Source organism: Rhipicephalus microplus, chromosome 7, assembly GCF_043290135.1.
Source record: "Rhipicephalus microplus isolate Deutch F79 chromosome 7, USDA_Rmic, whole genome shotgun sequence".
In the NCBI taxonomy this organism is placed as follows: domain Eukaryota; kingdom Metazoa; phylum Arthropoda; class Arachnida; order Ixodida; family Ixodidae; genus Rhipicephalus; species Rhipicephalus microplus.
In genome coordinates, this window is record NC_134706.1 from 152,187,080 (window position 1) to 152,205,230 (window position 18,151).

The 18,151-nt window shown below is 45.4% G+C and overlaps 1 protein-coding gene across 1 annotated transcript in view; it reads left to right on the forward strand.

Moving 5' to 3' along the window:
- The first annotated feature begins 394 nt into the window (after positions 1–394).
- LOC119180144 (uncharacterized) overlaps positions 395–18,151 on the forward strand; it is a 263,388-nt gene continuing 245,631 nt past the window's right edge. Inside the window, exon 1 of the mRNA XM_075869841.1 lies at positions 395–1,936. Within this exon, the coding sequence (XP_075725956.1) occupies positions 1,561–1,936 (376 nt within the window). The 5' untranslated portion in view covers positions 395–1,560. The remainder of the gene's footprint in view (positions 1,937–18,151) is intronic.

Here is an 18,151-nt window from a genome sequence, read left to right on the forward strand (position 1 = left end):
GCCCGACTCTCCCTTGACTGCAATTCCGTGCCCGCGAAACCACCGTTGAATAAACACGCACGCATGTACTAACCCACCACGGAAACAGCACGCGCGCCTTCGCGCCTCTTTTTATCTCCCTCGCCACCATCAAGTTCGCATGCGTGCACCCGCTAAGCCTTCAAAACGACGAGAAAGGAAGCAGGAGGCAAACGAGGGTCCGCACCGCGCAGAACTCTGGCAAAATCTCCCTCCCTCGTACCAGCGCACGAACTTCAAACACGAGCTCCGCCTCTCTGCTCCCTGATTGGTCTACGGTCCTATCTGGTGACAGCCCGCCCTTGCCCAGTCCACGCCCCCCGGCGAGCAACGGCCGAACGTGGCAAGTAAGCAGACGGCGAGGCGCGTTCGTGGCCGCGCGCCGGTGTGTTGATCTGCGCGTCGTATTTCCTTTCATCAAGGCCCGACTTCTCTAAACGTGTCATCAACCTCGCTAAACGAAACCATAAGTGTGAAACGTGGACGAACGGCGGCGTGCTCAGAGACCAGTGTCGACGACAGGCAACCGGGGCGTAGCAGTGTTCGGTGGTTTCGTGGTTGTCGTGCTTTCCTATAGTTGTTTCGGCGTCATTGTGTGGTATATGTGCGGGCGAAAGCTCAAAATGGCGCACGTGCGACATCGCCAGCTGGGAAGCGACACCGACAGAGCAAGACTGTGATCCACGAACCGAAAGTTCACTGCTAGCACTACGGAGACGGTAGGCTCGGCTGCAGCATATTGTCTGTCCACCCGGTTTGGCAGTCCTTGTGCTCTCTTCGCGTCCTCCGTACTACGTTTACACTCTTCGATTGATCAAGGTAAAAAGCCACACTTGGACATCCAGGCCGCGTCGGTCGTTGCTGAAACCTTGCTTCGTTCGCCACGGGTACACCGACAGGAGACAGCGTTGCTTTTTTATGACTCTGTTGTTCGCCAGTGGGTGCACCAAGTTGTGTATGTGTGTGTTAGCTCTAGATTTGTCAAGAAACAAGAAGTATGCCAGTGTCCGCCGCATGTATGTAGCTGATGCCAAAAGTGCTGTGTGTGCGCGGCTAACTGGGCGGAGCCATCGCCACATCGCAGCGTCGGTAGATATTCAACTATATAACTCCGCCCCTGGCCTCTCGGCCGTGCTCGCTTCACACGCGGAGCAGCCGCAGAGCCTCGGATTTCGACTACTGGATTGTCAAGTGCCAAACTGAATCACCTGCCCTTACTAATCCGACTGCGATCATCTGTGCGGTGAATCGCCGTGTGGTACGAATGCAAATATATCGTCGGTTAGACAAGACAGGTTTGTGTTTTCTGTACGCGTAGGTGTCCAAGCAGAAAGAGTGCAGCCCTTTTAATGTGAACTCGTTTATTTTACTCTACGTGCCAGGCAGACTGCGCTTATACAATTAACGTTGCAGTATTCCGATCAATCAAGACTCCGCTAAACGGCTGCCACGTCAGGCATCCGGTGTTCGAAACGGGGTTATGGCACGCCGGGCAGCAGACGTCATCCATGCGTCGTCGATGCCGGTGACGATGCGACGCTGATGCCAACCTCGTCATCGCATCTGATGGAAGCAACGCGACTTCTGGACGCTGGCTGCCTAGGACGCCTGGGGCGACCTCTGCCCGGACCGTACGCGCCCTTCGGCACCCCGATGGCTCCGTACAGCATGGCCGCTTATCCTCCCCATCACGTGCCGTACTCCATCGACGGCATACTGCACGGTTCGCACGCGGCGGCGGCGGCCTCCCACCACGGAGGGCCTCTAGGTCTCGTCATGGCCTCTAGTCCGGGTCACGCCGCCTTGGTGGGCTCCCGCGCAGCCGTTCTTAGTCACAGGATTGCGGCCGCTCAGCATCATCACCAAGAACAGCAGCATCATCAGGCGGCGTCCAGGGTTTCCTCGCATCGATCGAAAGGTAAGTACAGTGTGTTCTGGAATTCTTATGCACCAATGAGTAACTATAGTGACAACGTGAGCTTTGAACGCCGTTTATGTGAACTTATTACATAAAACTACGACTTCATGAAGGCCGTTTGTGTTCGCTTATAACAAAATATCATGAGCCTATGAACACCGGTCACGAACGTTTATAATGAGTGATAATGAGTTCATAAATTCCATTAATAGGTTTACGTGCTTAGACTGTAACCTGGACGTTTCGCTTTCGCTTCACAATTTGTGCACTGGCGACTTCTTTTCCACTGTATCTTGCATTTATGAGAAACAAAGAAATTCCCTCCATATTGAGGTGGTTGGCATCATGACGGACCACAATAAGCAAGATATGGTTTATGGCCTTGGTTTAGAAAGAACAAAAATATTGATTTGTTTGCTCAGTTGGATATACCTTCGCACATCACGGTTGTATGCTTAGGAAGTGCACAAAAGACATGCATTTTTGTCTTCGCCCAGCAGTCATAGCCCGGTACTATAGAGCTAATTATGCCGAGAAAACCAAATGCTAACTTTGTTAAAGTTGTCACAGGCCACAGCTGCATAATGATGCGTGAAAGTACTAGAGCTAATAACCAACCATCACACAGTGTCTTTTTAATTTCACAGACCGTATTAAAATTATGAGAAATTTTGAACTGCGCTACAATCACATAGCTCATAAAATGTAACCACTTTCACATTTGAAGCCACAATCCTCCTTATGATGTTCTTTATATTGAGCTTTACGTTACCATTAATTATGTAGGACATGTGCACGCGTGTGATGCCGGTTTTGTATGCAAGATTCTCCTTTGGTATGTGAAACGCCACATAAAACGCGAATTTAGAGGTAATCTTCGTGGAATGGTGAGCCTAAATAGGGCGACTACTTACAGCCTCACTCATTATTGTAAAAAGAGCATTGCGATTGCAATAAACATTAACCGATCGCAAAAAGGGATAACAAGACGCATGTTACCGCACATTGGTAATAAGTGCCAACCGTGTTCCGATTGCAATAAACATTAACCGATCGCAAAAAGGGATAACAAGACACATGTTACCGCACATTGGTAATAAGTGCCAACCGTGGCGCTTCAATTGCACCACAGTCGTGCGCGTACAGTTGCCGTGATGTCAGTCATAATGTAGCCCCACTTCGCCTCCTAACGTCATCAAACTGCTGCGGCGCCGATAACTATACAGCTTAATGTCAAGGAAAAACGCCTCCTTGAAGGAGAACATCTAGTGACCGACGCACAAAAACGCGACGTTGGGGCGTCTAGAGCAGCACCATTGATGCGATGGTAGCTGAGCGAAGTCAGAGCTCATTGTCCCTCATGTGCCCACCACTTTTATCCAATTTTAACGTTGCAACGTTTAAGGAAGACGCGATGAGAGCGACAGGCCCAGGAAATGCTTTGGTGCACTGCTGATTGCATAGCGCGTGTTCCCACGGCAACCGAAAGGGAAAAAAAGTGGAGGGTATAGATTTACTAGATGCATGGCAAATAGGTGTAAACAAGAGAAGGTTTACACTGGCGGCGCGCTAAATTGAACCCACACACAAAAAAAGAGTAACAAAAGCAAGAACTTGAACTTCATTTTCTCAGAGGGTGCGACCGCTTTTCTTCTCACTGGTCACGAGGGAAGCTGAGTGGTGGTGCTAGCATATCAGCCGTCGCCTTCTACGCTTTATGTTCAGAGTACCTTGGAGCACTGTAGAAAGTTCAGGGCTTGTAGGCCAATAGGAAATAAGGAAGCCGCTCATGGATTGTTCCTCCGCGTCAAGTCGCCTGCTCGTCGCTTTCTCGGGGTCTCCTTGGGATCGACTGACCTTCGCAACGCAACCGTGCCGTTTCTCTTATGTTCGGGAACGCACTTCCAGGAGCGTTCTCTGGCGTTTGTGAAAAACGCTGTTTTTGTTTTTGATACAACGTTCACACTAATGTTTTCTCCAAGTTCTTGTTTAACCGCATGCAGAAAACACTTTTAACGCTACTAACTTTTCTTCATTCGATAAATACTCAATGTTTTACGAATAAAGCTCCGGAAGCACACTTAAAGCATTTTCAGCGGTCATCGCGTACCTTTGTTGCGCGGAAGAAGAAATTATTCGCGCTGTATCCAATTCTAGAAACATCAGATCATTTCCCGAACCCCAGGTGGTCGAAATTTCTGGAGCCCTTCACTACGGCGTCTCTCATTATCATATGGTGGTTTTGGCACGTTAAACCCCATGAAATAATCAATCAATCAATCACTCAATCAATCAATGAATCCATTCAATCAGACTAAGTCAGTGACTGTGTTTCTTCTCATCCAATGCCTGGCTCGACAAACTTTCATTCACTATTGACTAAATAACCAATTATTTATAGGTACTCATGGCATTTAGCATCTATGATCAACGCATCAACGGCACCCTTGTTGTGGCGCCATCTGCTAACTCGCCATCAAACCACTTTCACGACTCGGCACCGGCTCTGTGGTTCCATATACATCAGAACAAACAAGCCATATGAGTAACAGCGACGAAAGATACCTGATATTTTGCTCTGAGCATTAGGCGAGCATATGAGATGACAGATGGCACCACTCATTTCTTGCTGTCACAATAGAGCGCCAACAAAAAGCAGGCATTCGGATGGAAGCGGACCGTCTGGGTGGTATGGGGCTGCCATGTTGTACGTCATCGAGGTTAGGCCAGCTGTTATGGTTTCTAGCCGGCACGTGCCAATCGGTAATCGATACGATCATAAAGACTAGCGAAATGCAGGCGTGGATGGCCTGACATATCACGTATGATTTTCGCGTCAGCTATTAAACACAGGAAAGGTCCTTTTGTCTCGTTAATAATGAAACAGTTATGCCCAGAACTATATTATATGCGGTGCAAGAATACTGCCTATGCACTTCTTGTACTTTCGGCAGTGGTAAAGGTGTAAATGCGAATTGTATTTATTCAGGTGTCTTATTTTTAACAACGCTGCACATGTGACCTGTTGAAATTTTGCGATCATGCAAAACATCGGTGACCTGGGCTGTTCATACCAACACAAATGAACTCTTGCGTGCGAGACGCCTAGGCAAACGTTAAAGGGCATTAGCGCTTGATCACGTGCCACAACTGTGATCATAGTATATCTCACCACGCGCAGCATTTAGCTTGACAAGTGGATAATTGAGTCACCTATGAGTGAACTAAACATTATATATACATTATAGTTGCTTTCATTTTGAACCTTTACGCAGAAATAAAAATTGCTTTAAACTGGCCCGTAACTTTGTTCTTTTTTTTTTCATTCGAGAACAGATACGGAACACAACTTTTTTCCGTAGAAGGAAACTAAGACTGGAAAGGAAAACAGTTTGTTCCGACACACTGCTGGGAAGGCCAGGTTGAAAAAGAAATCTTACATCGATTCTCTTCACGGCTTCATTTCAAAAGAAAAGTGCACTCAGTTGCCAAATTGCTTGGGACGGGGCAATATAAGCCATAATATTCAAAAACGAAAGCCGTCTGCAACGTCGTTTATCACTTAATACATTGTTTGTTGGTGCACAAGATGCGCATTTGTCTTGGCATGCAAATCCACGTGTCTCCGCAACCTCATTCTTGAAGACACAAACACAATTCCCAAGTTTACGCTCATGAATGGTCGTTCTGAAATACCTTTGCTTGTCTTAATAATTCTTGCGCGTCCGCAGATTATCGGCGTGCAGAAGGCTAAAACGGGGACTGCTGGAAGTGGGACGGCACCTGGCGGGGCAGATATCAACCGCTTCGTCATCCGATCCCTCTTTGCTGCCCGACGGCACGCTTGCGAAGTTAATTGCGGAGAGCACGGAGAGGGAAACGTGGCTCAATCCGTCGAGTGCGCTGCCCTCGCCAACAATGGCTGTGTGTTCGACAAGCTAAGTGCAGCACTGAGAAGGTGCTGTCTCGATGAAAGGTGTGTCGTCTAAATTATGATGCAAATGATTTAATTATGCTTCAGCCGAAAATGCAGGAAATTTGAAAGGAACCATTCTAGGGTACATTAAGAAGAAGAACAGAAAGAACAGTCTAAACAACATCCTAACATTCATGTTTTGAATAAGCGTCTATCCCGTTGGTTGAAAATTTTCATTATGGCACACAAGAGATGCACACAATCTTGCTGCTTTCCTTTCTATACTAGATTAAGAAAGGAAGACGGATGAGCCACCCTGTTAGAGCAAGAAGCCAAACACACACACACACAAATAATGTGGCATTTTAGAAAAACTGAAAAAATTGTTCAAGTTTTCTTGTGGCTTCGTGCTGTAAATGGTCGGTTGTCAGTTTCCGTTCCACCACATTAAGCGATTCCTCGGAGCTGCTCGGGTATAAGCTATACGATAGATTATGTCCGACGCTTATTATGAACGTGTGCACTGCACTTAGCGGATCGCATCGGTTAACCTATCGGTTTTCACAGCGCATATTGTTAGCGAAAACTACGCTGAGAACACGACACTATGAATCGACTCGCTCGGTCTCAGTCATAATCAGATCAAGCCGTGAGTATGAGTCTGAGTGAATCCGGGTGAATAACACTTTGGTGAGTCTAAGTGCGAGTCAGTCCAGTTGAAGATAATTTTTGTGAATGTGAGCTCAACTCACTTCGGCCCAGGAAAATTAGGCGAGTCTGAGGTCGAAGGAGTCCAAAGCGCAAGGTATACATTTTTTGAGTCTGAGTGAGCTTCACTTTTTTTTTTTTTTTTTGCTGAGCTGTGGTTTCATTTACTCATCTGCCGCATTACTATCAGTCTCACATATATGAACGTATACGGTCACATCTTTCCACACGTGTTCCAAAGCAGTGTTGTTCATACGCCATTTCAATATTCAGTGATCGGATGTGGACAATACGCAGGGGGATGCCTTGACGTTTCTCCGCCCATGAGCGAACTCGTCCAGAAAATTTTCTGATAAATACGTCTTAAGTAATCATCTCTTCAATGAAAAATGGCCTAACCAGTTTGCGGTCATGTATTTCGTATTCGAAAGTACTATAACGGTGCCAAGAAGAGCACCGATTTCGTAGGAAACAGGTGTTAAAGAGCATGCAGTGGCACCTTGGTCGAGAAAGGTAATTCTAGGCCAGCGGACTCGTGAGTCCATTTACTGAGACTTACTCACTTAGTGTGACTTTTTTCGCTTGAAGAAATCTTGGTGAGTGTGAGCTCAAGTGAGTCCACGGAAAGCGCAAGATATATTTCATGTGTGAGTCTGATTGAGTTCCACAGGTTTGGCCAAACTATGCTCGAGAAAGTGTCATTCATTTCGTACACAAGTTGTCCCTTGTCGCCACGAAACCGCCAAGCTGGATGAACAGACAGGAACGCTGAGTTGTAAAAGAGCGCTGCATAGCGATGATATAAATACGAACAAAATCATAGTTATTGAGCTATGTTTCATGATTCGCTGCTTCAGTAGATAGAGGGCTGATAATTTGCAGTCTCGAACGCAAGTATTTGCAAAAAAGCGTATAGGTTCACTGGCGTAGTGAGAGAGTAACACTGCGAACCCGTGCTATCCCTCCCCCAACCGAATTTTTTTTCACCATGGCATACAGAGCGAAAAATGATAATTTCAAGGTGGTGCCTCCCCGCCCCCTTCACCTGAAAAAGTTTGTGCCTACGCCTTGAGAGTGCAGTATTCCATCTCAGCGGCCATGGCTCAAAGGTGTCAGCTGAAAAGGGGAAAATATTGTAATTGCAACGCCGTTATATGGGCAGGTAAAATGCCTTTGTGCATAGTGCGCCACGGCTTCTACGTTTTCATTGAGCCGAAGTTGTTATAACAGGTTTATTGGAGGTCCCAGGACGTTACGCTTATCAGTGACTGAACAGCTTGGTGTTGCATCAGTGTCGCTGTCTAGCAACACAACAGCAATCAAAAGCACTAGCCGAGCAAGCCGATGATTGGTGATTCTGCTCGATGGAGGCGCATCTTCGTCTTCACAAAGTATAAAATGGCCGCATTTCGACTTGAGCGCCGGTTACTGATTCTGAGATGGCCATAGGTGAGTCTCTTCACACGCCGTGCGTCCGTGGATGTTGCGGTTTTTGGAAGTAAGACTCTTGAAATTATTTTAGGCGCTTGCTCCTTATGTTTCGGGCTTGTCCATTGCCGCAGCCGGTCGTTCTCATTGCTCGCGCTAGCTGTGGCCAATGTTGACGGCAAGAACGCTCACCAGGTGGCATGCCATCGCCCAGGTGGCGATGGGTGTATGGATAAATAAACGTGTATGGGTGTATGGAAATATCTGGGTGTGTGGATAATCAGTGGGTCCGAGTACCTGAGGAAACACGAAATATACGCAACGCCTAAAGGTAACAGGAATGCAGTGGTGATGAAAAATAGGGCACTGTGTAATTACAATAGGTATGATGTTGTGAGAGGAATATGGAAAGAGTCCTTGGTTCCTGGTCTGACTTTCGGCAATGCGGTCTTGCGCATAAGATCAGAGGTTCAATCGAGATTAGAAATTAAGCAACGTGTTGTAGGTAGGCTTGCTTTAGGAACTCACGGGAATACAACAAATCAGGGAGTACAAGGTGAAATGGTATGGACATCATTCGAGGGCAGGGAAGCTAGCAACAAAATAAAGTTTGAGTAGCAATTGAGAGAAATGGGGGAGGAGCGTTATAGGCTAGGAAGGTTTTCAGCTACTTGTACATGAGGAATGAAGATACAGAATGGAGGAAGCGAACCAGAAAATTGGCGGGCAAGTACTTAGAAAAGAGCAGTGGGCCAAACGAAAAAGAACTATCAGTTAAGAAAAAGGTGAAGGAAACGGAGACTGATATCTGAAAAATTGGCATGATTAAGAAGTCCGCAATAGAGATCTATCAAACTTTTAAGCGGCAAATTGCCAAGGAAAGGATCTATGATAATACTCGGGCTAGTTCTCTACTGTTTGAGGCCACGATGGGAGCATTGCGAACCAATACATATCGTGCCAAATACGAAGGGGTAGACACAGTATGCAGTGCGTGTGGAGAGGAGGAGGAAACTGCCAAGCACCTGATAATGTTCTGTAAAGGGCCGCACCTTATATAGTTCAGGAAGATGGTGCAGAGTTTTTCAAAGCACCATAGGGTTTAGGGACAGCGAGGGCTATTACTTTAAGCGGGTAGAAGTAACTAGAAGGAGGTTTTCTGATTGCTTGCTAAACTCAAGGCACGAGTGAAAATTAAATCCTTCACTGCAAAGTGAAGTTGAGGACTATAGTCATTGACTTCTCTATTTAAAGAAAAAAAAACGGTAAGTCTAGTTGTTGGTTCACTAAGTATTACGGCTAGGTGGCGTTAGCCGCCGCCTGATCTAAAAGGTACAGCCATGTCAATCCATCCATCCACCGATCCATCCATCGGCGGTCCGTGCACCCTCGACGCGTACTCTGGTTTAATAGGAGACCGCTAGAAGGCTGTGCCTATATATAGCTCGTCCTCTTTGCGGGCGACGACTGGCTAGTTTAACGTATGATGTCGCATCACGATCTCTGCATGGTGCAGTTTATATGAATACAAGCATCGCACTATTACCAAGTGAACCCGTATAGACATCGCAGTCTTTGACTTTCCACTATATCCAATAATAAAGATCATGTTGCTTTCTACATCACAGAACCGAAGGTTTCTATCTGTAAAGGGAAACTTTCTCCTGAATTTTAGTGATATAAAAAACAACGATAAGGGAAGCCCTCGTGGTCAGTAAAACCATATAAAAACAATTACATTAATCTGTAAATTGTATACGTACTGGATCAACATATAAATAGCAAAACATTGTGTATATATTGTGTATACATACAGTCACACCACACTCCCTGTGTTATTTATTTTGAATTATGATCGAGCGATTATACGGAGGATTCACGGTTTACCGGATTCAACCTCTGGAGCAAGCTCCTTCATTATCATTCGCCCTGTGGGTATGTTATATACGCCTAGAGGGGACCGGATTGTAAGCCGATAGCGTTCAAAAGCTCATTTTCAGAAATTCCGGCGTCGGAATGTCTGTCGGCACAGTTGCTTGTGAGCGCGAAATCGCCATCTTGAGCGTGACCTTAATATCACGAACGATGCAAATGAAATAAATGTTCAAAAACCTGGGTCAGAGTGGGGAACTACCTGGGTAGTTTGCATGGCAAACGGTTGTTCTACCACACGCCCCCCCCCCCCGTCTGCTTGTGAGTACAGTGAAAAAAACTTCCTTTGTTTAGAAGTTCAGTGAAAGTATAGCTTTCGTGCTTTACAAACACGCGTGTCCTGTATACATGCTTCACAATGCAACTTGAAATATTGCAATCCTTGCGTGGTACAAGCGCCCATTGCAAGCTGATGTCAGAACATGTGGTTATTATAATGGCCTCGGTGGTATAAAACCGGTCACCGACTGCACAAGACACAAATGGTACTGCACCTATTCCCTTAAGGCCTATTCCCTCAATGCTGTGGGCTACGTAGTGGGTGCATAGCAGGTTCGGAATAGTTTCATGTAACAAGTACATAAAACGCACTAAGAACAGGATATCGCTATCGCGTTCAATCGACTCTTAAAGGCGAAGCTTCAGGGTCCCCCAATTTTTGACTTTGTTACTAATTGCAGGCACACGAAAAATGGCGTTTGAGCAGATCATGCAAAGCTTCCACCACACTTGTCAGTGTGAAGTTGAGAATAATATCCTATATTTTTTTTTCGCCTGCGACTGGTTTAAACACCTATACCGGTAACTAAGATTTAATTTGTTCACATGAACTATATACTCAACCAAGTGAAGTGGCTGTGCGACGGAACTCGTGCAACGAAAATTCATCAACCTCGTAAAACCGCATTATCGCAATCGAGAAGTGGGAACTTGAAGTTTTTCATGGAACTTGCTGCTGTACTGTAAAGAAGTACTGAGTTGGGCAAATGCTGCGCAGCTTAACGACTTGCATATGCACAGCGAGACCCACACCCTATGTAGATAGCTTCACGCATGCTCAGAAATGGTGCCCCACGAGTGCACGTTTGCGCAGCGACGAGCTTTCATAAAGACAAGAGTACACACAGCACACATATATTTAAATGCATATATACGCGCATCCATGCTCTCACACAGATGCCCGGTTGGGGAGATCGATTCTCTCTCTCCCTCTTTATTTCACTCCGAGAAGAAGGAGAGGGGGATAAAATTGCAGCAGCTATTAGAGAGCCGCGCAGAAAGGTGCGGTGCGTGCATAACGCTTGGCGCATGCATGCCTTATTATAATGTTGTCGGCCGCGTGCATTTGCTGGCTGCCGTGCTGGCAAACGTGTGCGCGATCCGGCTGCTGCCTTCGCTGAAGCACGCTGCCGTTTGTCCGTTCGCCGCGGGCGGTTGTTTGCACAGCGTTAAAGCGTATCCCCCCAGTTATATCCGTGACAGGTGGGGCTGCCTTCCCTCTTTACTTGTTGCTGTTTCTAGCCGGTCCTCCTCTCTTTCTGGAGTAATTTAGGCATTCCTTTCTCCAGCCTCCTCTGGCGCTGGCATTTACTGGCGCCAGCAGAGCGCGTTTTTTTTTTTTTTCCACTGCCGGGGGCAAACTGAAACCGTTCGCGGGAAGGGGAAACGTGAGAGCTTGCTAATTTCTTCACGAAACACTGGCGCCTCGTTCTTTGACAACGCCATTTGTGCATGTTTTTAAACATGCAAGTATAAGGCGATTTTCCCCTTAAAATATTCAAATTTAGGCACCATAAGTATGAGCGGTATTCAATAAGAACAGTAATCACGCCTGAATGTGTTTCAGAATTGAAACATTTGAAATCAGAATAGAGCAATTAATGATGGGAACGTAAATTAAAGAAACTACCTTGAAATTGAAAATGAGCCAAAAACTTTGTTTGAATAAAAAATCAGCCAGATCTATTGAACCAGCGCTGCTTTAACAATCATGACCCAAACTAACCATTGAGGTCGACTAATCTATAGTTGCTTTATTGTCGTGCTTTTACTGCAAATTCACTTTTTTTTCTTTTGTGAGTTGATCTTTATCTGAGCGACGTCATATTCTAGGGTCAAACTTTATGAAAAAGAGTGTAATATATGTCCACTTTCTTACTCGTGCATGTCTGTCAGTGTTTCTCTTCGAGTTTCGCGCTAAAGTATTACGTTCTTCTCAGTGTGCCTGTTTAAACGCGTCAATGCAAGAAAACACCAAAGCTCTACATAGACTAGATTATCGCCCTCTGTCCGAACAAAAGATTCTGGGTCATTGGCCCATTCCATGCTCAGGTTAGGAAAGTTTGAAAGCATTATTACGTATTTCGCGGGCAACCGGCTTTAGACGCTAACTTTAGTGCCGTATTCTCTTTAGCTTAGCTTTTCCTCTTTCACTTTTTCTCGTGCTTTCTCTCTCTATCTCTCTCTTTGCAACATTTCTTTCTATCATCTTTTATTTCCCTGACGCCTTTCCCCAGCACAGGGTAGCCAGCCAGTGTAAGAACTGGGTAACCTTCCTGTCCTTCCACTTATTTCTTTCCTCCTCCTCCCCGTTCCAAGGCAGCATACTTGAAATGTAACGCAACGAAAGCTAAAGTGTTTGGCATCTTTAAGAAGACTTTTTTAAATGGCGCGCAATAAAACTGGTATAAACAGTAAGGAGAAGAAGAACAAGAGCAGAATCATTTTGGGGGCCTTCAAACGAGGCCAAGGACAAGAAATGCTACTGACACACTGCTTTCTTAGGTTTGCTATCGCCTGATTAACGTGTAAGTGCTAGGTAGCGCAAACTGCGCCAATTAACTAAGAGCCCTTGAGATAATCTTGGAACATACTGATGCAATTACTTGCACAACGTGAACATTGCAGATTGTTTTCGAGCTTACGTGGCCGCTACAAATAACGCTTGAATATTCGATGGCACACACCACTCGTCCGGGTATCCACACCGACGCCGTGTAAGCCGCTATCGGTACCACTGTGTGTTGCCACAATTTTTTTCTCCTTTTACCAGTCACGAGCTCGGCCAAACAAACGAAACAATCTTTGATATAGAGACTCCTGCCTTCGTCATTGTCACGACCACATGACACTGCGTGCAGACCAAGGCACATACATCCCAGACAACCGCGCCCCAGTTTCCAAAAAGTTTCGCTCGCTCTCAAAGTCTTAGCCATCGTAATTACGCCATTGAAACAATAGACAGCCCTAATGAGAGGAGAAAAGGAGGCAAATTTTGTCGGAAAATGTTGCTAAATGGTCTATGAACAACTTTCCCGTAGCTATTTCCAGCCCCAACAAATATTTCCAATTTATATAAGGTGTAAATCCTAACTTTCCTTCTCAATATCGGTGATAGTGAACTTTGCAGATTTCACTAGTATCGTATATATATACGTTAAAGTATTCAGGTGATGGGAGCACAGTGACAAAAAAAAAGAAAGAAAACGCAACTGTTGGAGCAGGCCCTATTCTAAATTGTCAGTAGAAAATGAAACTTAATTTTTTTCCTTGATTTCACTTATTGTGGGCTCCATTTGCTCCTTTGAAAGCATAAGACGCCGCACATAATGTATAATACGAGCATATCAATTTGCCATTCGCAATCATGATATTCAACGTTCTGATTATAGAGTTTATTCTTATTATCTTGGAACTGATAAGAATCTATTGATGGAACATGTTCCTGAATCTGACGTGTCGACTAAACACCGGTTCTCCTTCTGCAAAAGACAGTCCAGATTACGGAACGTTTGCTCCGGAGACTCTTCCGGTTCAATGAATTTTTATGCAAAAAGCCCCCGTTTTCCTTGGAACTTGTGTCTTTTAGGTGCGAAGCAGCTTATGTTCGGTGCTTCTGCACGGGCCACTCGGAAATGTACTCTGGGGTAGAGCGCTTGCGCCACGCTGATGCGTGCGCGCACTCAAGTATGAGTAGACCGCTAGCGGCGCTGCGCTGCCCTGTATTATAAAAGCGCTTGCTCCCCTCTATCTTACGCACACGCACAAAGTGTGGAGGTATGAATTAAGACATGTGCAAGGATACGGCGGTGGTGAGGGCTCGCAAAGCGGCTGTGTGTGCAACCATGAACTTCTACGGTGCATGGTGCATAAATAACACCTCTTCACAGAACTGGGGGTTTCTTTTACGGGGAGGTGTGTGCGATTTTCGTTTGGATTTGTTTTTTTAGTGATGAATGAAACATATTGGAAGCTTGCCAGACTTGCGTATGTGGCGCCATCTCTGGTGAATAGCTGCGACGCCCTGCCGTAACGGAGCAGGAGATCCAGTGGAACGTTTTGGTTCAATGCCAGTCAGGCTTGAGGGGTTCCAAGGACATGAAGATATTTTTAATGTCTCCCATGCAGCCGCTATAAGGAGGCGTTATTAAAAATGTTAAACGTACAGCCTGAGAGCCTAGGCGCTTTGCGGGGCAATACTGCTTTTTGTTTTTTTGAGAATGCGAAATTTATTTTGCTTTTGATTCACATTGTTCCGTTCTCTCATGCTCTTGTGTGCGTTCCAGGGATCTGCTTCTCGGATACAAAAAAATAAGGAAAAATAGGCAATGGATTTATGTTTTTTATATTTTAAACACAAATACTTCTTCTTTAATAAACATGACCGTTGTACACACCACCTCTAATATATAAAGCTACTAATTGGGAGGTAAAGTATAGAAAAGTGTTACTCTTATGGATACTATTACATTCAATTCTGCCTCCCCTTCCAATGTGTTTAACGTGATTTGTAAACGTAGTTCTGGCTGTACACGCACAGGTAGTAACCAATTTCTGTAATATCATCACCACGCAAATGTCCGGCGCTAGACTGCATAATAGTATATTCAGCTAAATAGGAGAATCATAGCTGTAGAGAACAAGAAAAGAACAAAACGAGTTGGACAGAGACATTAAAAGAAACTCGAGACCATTTCGCTGGTGGACGGGAGAGTTCACGGGCGCCAAATTTCTCCTGGGTCATGTGTAAGGAACGGCGGCTTCCCCTAGATAACATTTTTTGGTGGCATCTGCGTCGACTTTTCGCTATACAGCGTATACTTTAGTCTTTTGTGCGGCCTAGCTCTCAAAGACCTCATGACGAGACACATGCCTGGCGTCAAATGTTTGCAAAGCCGCAATTTTCTTACTGCGTGCTATTATCCATGTCGGTTGTACATGTACCGCAGAGATCTTTAGCTGAGCAATCAGTACACCATCGAATACCAACGGGCAGCAGGTGTGGCATCGCTCCACCGCAACGGCTGATGAAGATACTACCAACCACAGTTATTTTTTTTTTCGTGTGAGTACTCGTTCTGCAGTGCGCACATCCATCTTCTGGATATACTGCAGGGTGTAGCAGGCAGTTGGTTTACCTTGGCGGTTCACAACATTCCCACAATATATTCCAGTGCACTGACGTAGACAACACACTTCCGTCACTTTAACTGTCTCATCAACATCTTGCCTGGGCACGCAAAGGGTCTGTGACAGATGCATTCAGTTTTGCATATATGTATACGTCTATGAGTAAACAACGCGCATTATTTTCACTGCTTGAAACCCACGCAGAGCACCCTCGCTTGAGTTGCATATATATGCGGCCCTCACATGTCGATCGAATGACGTATTAAGTGCTAACGAAAACCCACAACGGCGCCGAGATGCATACACTTACTTAGCCTCTGTTATGAGCCGTCCATTTTTGGATTTTTATTCGATGATCATGCAGGAAATATAGGAGCTGAAAGAGGGAAAGAAAGGCTGTGAATATGTAAAGCAAGGCCGCTCATAATGATTACGCCTGTTCTCGCTTCTGCAGGGTGGTTGACATCGTTTGATATAACAAAAAGATTTCATGTGAACACTGCTGTTGAACTGTATACGACACCTCAAAGGTAACGTCTATATATATGTGCGCGTGTATTTATTGCGGTTTTATTCTAAGGGGAACAATCTTAGGTTATCCTGGTGTTTTATTTGGCTGCCCATATTTCAGGAAACGTCAAGCGAGCGCGGAAGTACAACTTAATGATAAGCAGTGATATACATATAGTTCATAGTGAAAACTGAAACGCGAATCATCAGTGAAAGCAGTACGTCGTGAAAGCCTGGGAACGCTTTCTGAAGAACTGCATAACCGTTTTCAGCACGCATGAAGATTGACGTGACTAAGTCATGCCGAAAATTTGAACTCATTAATGAATACTGTTTATGGTATACCTTTCAATGAAGGCACTTGGAAATGTGCAAGCTCAGTACTCGTCGCGCAGGTCTTGTAGTTACTGTGCTCGACTGCTGAACCGAAGGTAGAGGGATCGAACCCCGGCCATGGTGGCCTCGTTTTGCGTAGACGCGAAAATGCTTAAAGCCCGTGTGCCTATACATTCACAGTGCACGTTACAAAAAAAAAAAACCCAAATGATCGAAATTTCTGGAGACCCCTCTACGGCGTGTCTCGTAACCTTATTGTAGTTCTGAGCTGTTAAATCCGAACAATTCTTATTAAAAAAATAGAGGATTCCTAAGCGTCGCCTTTGAGTTGAACGTGACAGGTATACCCTGTACTTAGCGCGTGCTTCGAACACTTTATGAATTAAGTCATTTCGAACTTCTCATGCACCCACTACGTGGCCTTAAGGGAATAGGTGTAGTAATGTGTGTGGCTTTGTAGTGGGTGACCGGCCTTAAACCATGAAATCATTATGTTAATCGCACGCATGTTCTGGCGCGTGATGTAAATGTACGTTCGTATCACACAATATCACTGTAATATTCTATGTTGTGAAGCATGTATGCAGGACGCGTGTTTTTGTAAAGCATGAAAGTCACTTTCACTGCATTTAGAAGCAGATAAAGTTATTGTCAATGTTTTAATAAGCATACGCGTGCATGTGTGGTTTGTGTGGCTGTGTGTCCACGAAATGGACCCGGGTTTGATCCCCACTCGAACCCAGATTTCTGTTATTTATTTTATTTATTTGCATCGTTCTAGATTTTCGGGTCACGCACAAGATGATGCTTTTTCGCAAATAACAAATGACGCGGACACCAGCGCTGAAATTTCTGTGGAACGAGCTCTTTACGCTCTCGCGTTAATATTACCATTAAGAAATCTGGCAAGCAGTCAAAGTTAAACATCTGCGAAACCGAAGAAAAGTGACTGTGGTGGGAAACCACCACAGTCATTAGGATACATAAACCAGAAAAACCACTCACTATCGTTTCTGTTATAACAACAAACTGTAGCACCTTTAAGCCACGCCCTGCAAAACCGTGCGCTGGCATTTCTAATCGCCTGTGCCCAATCTCGGGGGGCTTTCCGCTTCCTAGTACACTGTTGGCCACGAGCTCTTTCTCCGATATCAGCGCAGCCTAATCACTATAGCGAAGTTGTTGAGACTTAGACTTATAGCTAATTTATGAAAACTCTGACTCTTTTGACGAATTCGTATGGGAAATCGCAATTGTTTTCTCAAAATAATTAGCTTTTATAGCATAAAATCACCAAGAACCTACATTATTGTACGGTGTTCTCTACGTTTATGCTGTGTGCGTTCATGCAGCATGAAATAGATAGATAGATAGATAGATAGATAGATATGTAGGTACGTAGGTAGGTAGGCAGGTAGGTAGGTAGGTAGGTAGGTAGGTAGGTAGGTAGGTAGGTAGGTAGGTAGGTAGGTAGGTAGGTAGTAAGGAAGGTAGGTAGGTAGGTAGGTAGGTAGGTAGGTAGGTAGGTAGGTAGGTAGGTAGGTAGGTAGGTAGGTAGGTAGGTAGGTAGGTAGGTAGGTAGGGAGTGTCCAGATACGCCCAACTACTCACTCTAAAAAAAAGGGAGCGAGAATGGAGAAACGGGCTCCGTTGCTCCTTCGGCGCAGCGACTTCCTCCCTTTCAGGCGCTTTACCCGTCGCGCCCTCTCGCGGCAAGGACCAAAGGAGCAACGTTCCTCCTTCAGCGTTCAAGTTTCTCCTCATCACGGGGGTCTTGCTCGCGCGAATGCGCACGCCAAGCCTATAGCCGGCCGCGGCCAGTCGCGAGCGATTGCTTTTACCTAAGATTGTTGTAAGCAATGCAGTAATGACGTTTTCTTTTGTTTTATTAGTATAGAGTAAAAGCCTCTCTTTTTTTTTTATCGTCCGGCACTCGCACGATGCTCCGCACACTTCCATGTGTGTCTCGTGTTGTT